Source organism: Oratosquilla oratoria, chromosome 24 (assembly GCF_046742065.1).
Source record: "Oratosquilla oratoria isolate Oo_2021 chromosome 24, ASM4674206v1, whole genome shotgun sequence".
NCBI lineage: Eukaryota > Metazoa > Arthropoda > Malacostraca > Stomatopoda > Squillidae > Oratosquilla > Oratosquilla oratoria.
Window position 1 is genome coordinate 5619714 of NC_134800.1, and position 9939 is coordinate 5629652.

General features: G+C 38.2%; 1 protein-coding gene across 2 annotated transcripts; it reads left to right on the forward strand.

The window, feature by feature from the left end:
• The first annotated feature begins 201 nt into the window (after positions 1-201).
• On the forward strand, positions 202-9171 carry LOC143038196 (uncharacterized). 2 transcript variants are annotated; one of them, XM_076207198.1, is made up of 3 exons: positions 217-259; positions 4204-4287; positions 6716-9171. In XM_076207198.1, exons 2-3 carry the CDS (start codon positions 4273-4275, stop codon positions 7283-7285), a joined length of 585 nt encoding a protein of 194 aa, XP_076063313.1. In that variant the 5' UTR covers positions 217-259; positions 4204-4272; the 3' UTR covers positions 7286-9171. The 2 variants fall into 2 exon arrangements, with proteins under 2 accessions (XP_076063314.1, XP_076063313.1); XM_076207199.1 differs by lacking the exon at positions 4204-4287 and having other exon boundaries at positions 202-259.
• Positions 9172-9939: the final 768 nt, after the last annotated feature.

Sequence of the window (9939 nt, forward strand, 5' to 3'; positions counted from 1 at the left end):
TGATTTATATTAGGATAAATCTATTAATTAGAATTTATAATTCACAGGACGGCATGCGTAGAAGCACATAAACTACGACAATTATTTTGTGTTTACATACGACAGTGCATCTCGTATCAGACCCATCAGAGGCCTGATAACCTTAATTCATTAAAATTGATCGATAGATAAGGTTATGATAAGAAATTTATTACGTTGAGTACCTGTGCAGTAGACCTTGTTTGTGCAAAATGCAAAGCTAATTCACATCAACGATATAGTAAGCTCATTAATATTAACTTTACCTCAAATTTATGCATTTGATCGCTGTACACGTGAACTACTGGCGTTAAATATATATATATATATATATATATATATATATATATATATATATATATATATATCTATATATATATATATATATATATATCAAGAGATCCACATTGAATTTTTTACTTTTGTATTATTATACTTTATTTGTTATGCTCTTAGCTGTATGGATATCATACATAAAGCTGCAACAGAATAGTACAGGGCTAAATATAAATGAATTTATTTGTGGCAAAATATCTGTTAATTGAATTGTTATTGTCATTTCTATTTTCTGAGTTGGCGAGGCCCACAAATGAGAACAAAATTGACAAAAAGGAAATATGAACAGATGAATAGACAAATACACAAATAAATGAAAGAAAAAATGGTTACGATTAAGTTTAGGAACAACTTATTTCATACCCAAAAATATACACACTCACGCACACGCACGCATACATACACATGGCGGTCCGGGTTCGAATCCCAACCAGGGCTGAAATAATTTCAGTATCGCTGCGCTGCGGGTTGTTACTCCAACTCTCGTGGGCGGAGAGTTAGGTGTGTGCGTGTAAGGTCACAGTATTACCCATAGATCGGTCATATATGAGCTCTGAGCTCTCATCCGGGAGGTTAATAACTGTCGATCACGAGTCCAACACGTGATCCAAGACCATGGTGAATCACATATACACATAATACGAGAAATACAAGGGAACATGGAAGAAGCTCAAAAAGGACAGTTATAGAAGAGAATAAGAAAACAGCTTTCCCCACAGAGTGGTGGATGTGTGGAACATACTAGACGAAATAATAGTGTGTACAAAAGCAGTACACGAATTTAAGAACAATCTAGACATTGTGAGATACAGAGACGGGACACCACGAACGTAGCTTCTCTTTCCATAAGATGCAACTAAGTAAATACATATATACACATATACACACACACACTTAAACATACGAACACATATACGCACACATACACATATGTACACAGACACGCACATACATGCACACACAAGCACACGCATGCACACGCACGCATGCACACACACACGCACGCACACACACGCACATACACAAACGTACACGCAAACACACACACACACACACACACATACACGTGTATATTTACACAGTTGCGCTTGGCTTGGCAGGGTCTATGTGTTTGACCCCCTACCGCGAGCCTGACCCTCTTTCGTATTTGTCTTGAACTACCGTATGCTCTGGGAGCCTTCCGCTTATAGTATTTCCATTATTTTCCATCTGGTGGGTATTTGGGCTCTACTGTATTTGTGTGTTTATTTGTTCGTTTATTCTTTTGTTCTTTCGTTTATTTGAATATTTGTTTGATCTATTTTGTTTCGACGGAGTGTAATTTATTAATATTGTTAATGTTGTTATTACTATAATTATTATTATTATTACTATTATTATTATTATTATTATTATTATTATTATTAGTAGTAGTAGTAGTAGTAGTAGTAGTAGTAGTGGTAAAAGAGATGTGGAAGGCAGAGGTGGAAGGAGTGAACATGAGGGGGCGACCAAGGATGAGATGGATGGATGGGGTAAAAGGGGCTTTGGGAAAGAGGGGAATACCTGTTGAGGAAGGACGGGAGAGGACAGAAGATAGGGGTGAATGGAGAATGGTTAGGTATGGATGATGCTGTGATGCATGGAAGGGAGTGGGTGGGGGATAGGGGAGTGAGGGAGTATGTGCGAATTATAAATTGACGCAGACAGAAAGGATTTCTCCCCGTCTTCTCTTCTGCATGAGGAGACAGAGAGGGGGGTGGGTCGCCGATTTAATGAAGCGGCCTTGCTGTGGATGTGCTGTGTCTTGCTACACTAATTCTGACCCAGGGCAGTGGACAAGATGCAGGGATGACCCGTCATCCAGGAGGTGCCAAGATAAGAGGGAGAGAAGAGGGTGGAGGGGAGTGGAGTGTGATAGGGATGGAATGAGTGGGAGTGGATTTTATGCCTTTTTCTTTTTAGCTACCCCCTGTGTAAGGGGAAAAAAGCCCTTGGTATATGTATGCATGTTATTATCATTATTGTTATCATTAGCATTATTATGATTAATATTAATAATATTATAATTATTGTTATTAATACTGTTATTATTTTATTATTATTATTATAATCATTATTATTATTATAATTATTATTATTATTATCATTACTGTCATTATCATTTTTACTATTTTCATTATAATCATCACTATTATTATAATCATTGTTATCGTTATAATTACTATTATTACTATTGTCATTATTACTATTATTATCATAAAACACTATCATTATAATTCTATTTATTGATTTTTTGTCTTACACCAAGATATTTTTTCTTTTCTTTTGTCAAATAAATGAAAAACTGAAATATAAAATGAAATAAGACTAGATTTATTTTTTCTCTCGTTTTGTTGCGCAAAATTGACTTCATTTGTTTCGCTTCAGTATCGAGCTTGCGTCCTTTCACTGGTCACAAATAAACAAATTCCTTGGCCAAAGGCAAATAACCACGAAGGTCGAATTTAGTACGCCACTGCGACATAATTCGCCCTTACAGTACTCAGACAACGCAATGCTTATGTTTAACGTCAATTATTCATTTCCCTTTCATCCTTGTTGCCGCCAGGCAATTTTATTAAATATATTTACGTAATTTTATGGTTGAATAAAGACTATATCATACCTGTGACGTCACTCTATTATTTTACTAAGGATAAAGCTTGACGATGTTATTTTGCTTCATGGATGGTGCTCAAGAATCGGAAATGGAGGTGTGATGTTCTATAAATCGAATAAAATTGTTTAACAGTTGTAAGAATTAAATATTAAAGTGACATGCCTGAGCTAAATAAAGTTGTCAAACTTGCATATTTGCTAAGCAGTTTAATCAGCCAAGGGAAACTCCGTGCACAGTGATTTTATCTTTATTCGGAATTCAATATCAAAATGTCGATGCACGTTTTTATTTCCTAAAAATACACAATAATATATTTACTTAATGAATTAATTTTACTGTTTATCCGTTTATTTGCTTCTTTACGTGTATCTATTTAGTAGTTAGATATATTTTTTATCTTTTCATTTATTTATTTATATAGCAAATGTTCCCTATGGCGACTCGGCCACTCGGCAAACTTTGCAAGAGAGAGTCGACGAATGATGAGTGAAGACGACAATGAGTCGACATGAACTGATGCCGACATAGTTATTTTTTTTTTCTTTAAAACATCCGTGATGGGCATATTTCATTGGCAGCATCATATGTAAAATCATATGACTGGCAGAATGAGTAAGACGTTAAAACAAATAAATCTTGTTTACATCATTGTCTTTGATTTCATCAGTTGGCAAGAAAGAATATAATCATTGTATTTTAGCTTATTTGCTTATTATAGTGAGCACATCCAAATCAATTGACTAGTGTGGCGGCAGCTAGAATAGACAAATAAATAAATAAACAAATAAATCAGTAAAACAAATAAATAACAAAAAGCAACATTTTTTATTCGCGTGGATCATGTTAATGATGATCAAGTTTGTCGAACACATCAATCAATCAAGTCAATTGCTGGAACATCTAAAGTCCATTTTCTGGAGTCTAGCAGTCAACTTGCTCGTAAATATGCTCTCTCGTTTTCCATCATTAAAAAAATCATACACTTTCTTGAAAGTTTTCTAATATTACAATTGTTTAAATATGTTTAGAAAAATGTTGCTGCAAGCTTACTTGAATATGCATATCAATAATTTCACATCGGTGTCTATAAAATTGTATATTTTTCTTAAGAAGTGCTTTTTATGAGTTGAATTTGTAGAAAATTTACAAGTTCAATCAGTTGTAAGGTAACCGTTATGACGTCACTAAGTTTCTCTCGCGCGCGGCAGATGGCGGGTATATAAGCCGAACGCAGCGCGAGATACATCAGTTGGGTTTGCAAGATATCAAAAGGAGATATGTTTCTTAAGCTGGTAAGTACTGTACATCTACCACGTTTGTGACTTAAATTTTTACATTAAATTCCCGATTTATTGCTATCATATTGTGTATGCATATTGCATTCTATTCATTTCAAGCCATTATTTTTCATTGTGTTTATAATCCATACTTTTTAACACACACACACACACACACACACATATATATATATATATACAGTATATATATATATATATATGTGTGTGTGTGTGTACAACACTAAATGGGTCCCAGTGAACAGATATACATTTATATCAACCACAATTCACTTCAGTTCTAAGCCATCAACATCGAGAGACTCGAGGAGGCCAACATGCCGAAATTGAAACATGCTACAGCCATGGACTCGAACCTGCGCTAGCACGTGACAAGTGATAGTGACTTAACCGATGGCACAATCGATTAAGACACTATCACTTGTCACGTGCTAGGGCAGGTTCGAGTCCTTGGCTATACCACGTTTCAATTTCTGCATGTTGTCCTCATCAAGTCTCTCGATGTTGATGGCTTAGAATTAAAGTGAATTGTGGTTGATAAAAATGTACACACACACACACACACACACACACACACACACACACACACACACACACACACACACATATATATATATATATATATATATATATATAATATATATATATATATATATATAAAAATATATAAATATATATATATATACACACACACACACACACACACACACACACCGAAACAAACGTTGGGATATATCTGCACCGAACTTTACAGATAAAATATTTGAATCTTTTGATTAAACATAAAAGCATCGTAACCAGGGCTGATAAAGTATCTAAATTTCTTTAAATAACAAAGAAGAATCGTAATTAGAGATAATGAATCGATTAATATTATGTCCAACGCCACATGTAGTTTATATATGAAAACAATTTGGCCATTTAGCCTATATCTATAACAAACCATCAATTCTTGGACCGTTTTTAAGAATATAAATGCGTATAACACAGACTCATTGTGACAAATGGAAATAAACTCCATCACAAGAACTCGAACCCTTCCCATAGCGATTGCTTATTACGAAACAAAGACGATAGCTTTGAGCCAGCCAGTCGCTATGGCAAAGGTTCGAGTCCTTCCGGTGGAGCTTATTTCTATTTGTCACAATGACACATTTGTCGGATGGCTCGCCATAATAAAGACTCGGTGAAGTTAGAATAGAGAATGAGATAAGCCTAGTGCCCTACCAGGTCGTAGCCCAGGTCGTTTCTTTTATACGGCCTGGCTGGTTCAAGGCTATCGTCTTTGCTTCATAATAAGCAGTCGCTAAGGCAACGGTTCGAGTCCTTGCGTAGAAATTATGGTGCAAATTGCTGTTGCATAATTCAAATTGTGTTTACAAAAATATTGATAATAGTAATAATAATAATAATAATAATAATAATAATAATAATAAAAATAATATCAATAACAACAATAATAATAATAACCTATACATAATACACGTGTCAAACAATCAACCCTCTCCATTTTCTATCATAAGAAATTCTCTTAATTTACTCTCACATTTAGAAGTGCAGCCCCGATGGGCTGATACACGGTGTCTAGACCCAAGATCTTAATCAACTTCATCTTCATTTCCTACATTTTTTCACACATGTAGAGCCGCCAACCGGCGACTGATCTCGTACTACAACTATTAGCTAGTGAAACAGTCCCACAAAGACAACACTCCAAAGATTCTTCCTAGAGGAACGTTGCCGGCTCTTGTGGGGTTGCGGGTTATCATTCAGAAAAAAAGTTGAGATGATATTGAATTTGGACTAAGAATCAAAACACCAATATGGCTAAATCTTGTGATTATTTCTATTTCGATTTAGTGTTTATTTCATATTTTCAATGTGGTTGGTATTTGCGACAGAGATTGCAGATATTTCTATATCTTTTGACGAGTTAAATGCCATATGAGGACGGAGCCTTTATTTGTACGACGTTTCGCTTATTACAGCTTTGGAGAAATGGGCCTTGAAATGGGTACTTGAAAAGGCTGTAATAAGCGAAACGTCGTACAAATAAAGGCTCCGTCCTCATATGGTGTTTAACTCGTCAATCTTGTCGGCAACTGCCACTTCCATGAAAATCTATCTTTTAGTTAATTCATCTATTCACTTATCTATTTTCTATTTCATATTTTAAACTTGGTTGATATTTGCGACCGAGATATTGTATTTGATCTATATTTGTTTATTTATTAATTGATTATTTAGTTAATTAATCCATCTATTTATCCACTTATTTATCTACTTTCTATTTCATAATTTAAACTTTGTTGATATTTGTGACCGAGATATTGTATTTTATCTGTATCTATTATTTGATTGATTAATTAATTTACCTATTTATTTATTTACATATTCATTTATTCTTATATTTATTTTTGTGTAGCTCACGGTGTTCCTGGCTGCGTTTGTGGTGGTAGAGGGCTACCCCCGTTATGTCGCAGTTCCTTTGGAAGACGTCCGTCTTATGCGGCCCTACTACAGGCAGGTCGCCAACCCACGCGCCATCGCCCTCCGCCCTCACAGACCCCAAGCCCGGAAGCTAGTATACGCCGACGACTTCCCAGAGGCTATTCCTGACCCAAACGTCGATTTAGAAGATCCACGTCCCGAGATCATCGAACTCCCCTACCCAGCCAACGTGGGCGAGATCGTCCTCGGAGAGCCGAACATCGAGTTCGAGGAACGACGTCCCCAGGTCGATGGGCTCCGTCACCCATCCAGAGTGGGCGAGGTCGTCTTCGCGGAGCCGAACGCCGAGTTCGAGGAACTACATCCCGAGGTCGAGCGTCTCCAGCACTCGGCTAGCGTGGCCGAGGGCGTCATCGCACAGTCTTCGAATAGTCACCCTCATGCTTCAGGGCAAAACGATCACGTGGACTACGGCGCGTATACTGGAGGTCATGGAGCTTTTGGGTGGTACTCGGATCATCCTGTGCATATTCAGTACCATTAAGGAGCTGACGTCACCCCACAGGTCAGGTCAGGTCAGGTGTTTAGCGTTCATTGACCTCTGAACAACTATGGAGAAATGGGCCTTCGTTCACAGGGACACCTTCGCGGGAATTACCTCACTTTTGTAGAGTTAGCGAATTCTGTTATTCCACTTGTATGGCAAACGACCATCCTGGAGATGCGTCTTGCCCCTTTTAGGCCACGAGAGTATACGCCGTGTGTGTGCGTGTGTGTGTGTGTGTGTGTGTGCGTGTGTGTGTGTGTGTAGCTTCGACTACGATACCTGGGAATCATCCTGGGTGCGCTGTGTCCCCAAACTCTTGTCACATCTTCGACCCAGAGACCTAATGACTAAAGACTCTTTCGGTGGTATTCTTAAAAAAAATCTTTCCTTACATAAATCCTTGGAAGGGAAATATTTATATAAGGAAAGTTTTTTTTTAAGAATACCACTAAGATTCTTACGGTGGTATTCTTAAAAAGATCTTTCCTTATATAAATATTTCCCTTCCAAGGATTTATATAAGATAAGGAAATATTTTAAGAATACCACTGTTTGAGACTCCCGCCGCCCCACCTAACACGAGCCTCAACCAAACCTTGTTACCCATTCCTGTTCCTAGATCTGCAATTCTCCCCATTCCTAGAACTACAACCCCCCATTCCTATTCCTTCCCACCCCATTTGCCCCCTCCCCCCATCTCTCAAACCTCAATTCTAACTTCCACCCCACCCCCATGTTAAATGCAACATAGCACCTATAGTACTGTGTCATACATTAAATATTCTGTTTGTGTCATTTTGACATTTGGAAATAAAATCTCCTACTGGGATTCGAACCCTCACCAGAGCGGGCTGCTTCGTAGAAGGCGAGGATCGTGGTGACGTGACGGTACGATCCTCGCCTTCTACGAAGCAAGCCGCTTTGGCGAGGGTTCGAATCCCAGCAGGAGAGCTTTTTTCCATTAAATATTTTCTTATCGGTAATGGTAGACAGTTTTATCCAGTTAAACGGTGTCTGAAGACTCCAAAGTTTTAAAGTCACCCGTTTGGCAAACTGGTATATACGTATCTAGACTAACGCCGGATGATTTTATTCAGACGAGCTATAACATACCCAAAGGTGTTTTAAGGTGTGTTACTAGGCTCCCCATCACCCCTGCTAACCTCCCCGCCATCCCTCACTCTCATCCTCCATCTTCTTCCTTCAGCACCTCTGCCAAGTCACCCTCGAGATCATTCTCCACCAGACATCCTTAAAATTCGAACCCAATATTTGTCTGGATCGGAGCTGGGCGCGTTCCTCAGTGCGTTCCGATTTATTTTGGCCGCGGTTAGCGTTCCCAAACTATTAAAGCAATATAGGTGCCGGTATAGTATGTGGCCTACCTTTTGGATATGGCCTACGAAATTTTTCTTTGGTATAGTATGTGTCCTACCGGACTTTTATTTCGGTGTGAACATGTCTCTAAGCTTTAATAGTTTGGGAGCGCTAACCGCAGCGGAACGCACCGAGGAACGCGCCCAGTTCTGGTCTGGTTAGACTCGTTCTGTAGACCTTTTGCATTCGTCAGAGTACCCCCTCCTCTCCCTCACCCTCCACCCTCCGACTTCGCACGTTCACAATTCACCGACACCCTTGAAGGGTGTTCCTCACCCTCCAAGCTCAGCCCGAAGTCCTTCCAAATCTAGTCATACTCGGCGAGGTCATAGTGTTGTTGTTTTTGCAAACTTTTATACATTTGTATTTGTACAAATAAATGGTTTTCGTTTTGGCACTGTTTCATTGCACTTGTTGCCGGTACAAAGAGGCGTTCTTAGTCAGTGGGGGAAAAGGCCATGGAAACGCAAGGAAATGGGAGTATATATCAATACTGCAAAGAAGAAATGCAAAGGAAGAAAGTTTTGTCAGATGGACTAGAAAGTGGAGTGGACAACTTTTGCAGACAGTAGGGTGTAAGCATTAAAAAATAAATAAATAATAGATAAAATAGAATAAAATAAATAAATAAATAAGATAGATAAATACTGCACCCCAGGCTGTCTTGCAGACAGTAGGGTTTAAGCATTAAAGAAAAAAAAAAAGAAAAAAAAAAAATACTGCACTCCAAGCTATCTCGTCCATCCATTCCTTGTTACAGAGATACCAACATGGTATAGCACCCATTGAAAAAAAAATCGAGATTCGAAAAGGGAATAACTTCAGATACTGTAGGGATAGATTTGATGGGTGGCACGAACAGAACCAATCATTTCTTTCCTGCAAGAGAGAGAGGACCTAAGCTCAGAGGGAAACAAGGGTGGCGGATGGGCGTGGAGTGGGTGCATGCCTTTGATTTGGCTACCTCCCTTTATAATGGGGAGAAAAATCCCTTTGTATATAGATAGATAAGAATGGAATGTAGAAACCGCTCCCAGGGTGCTCCACAAGTCCGAGAAGATGATGTAGGGTGAGGTGACTGAGGAGTTTTGAAAGAAGGTGAAGGATTCTAAAGCATAACAAAAAGTTGGGCAGTGACTGGAGAAGAACAGAGTAGAAATTGAAATTATATCTGTCAGGATACTGTTGTATAACCCACTCAGTTGTTGGAGTTGTTTGTGTAGATGTTAACTGCAGAGGAATGAATGAATAGACAAAAAGATTCATGTCACATA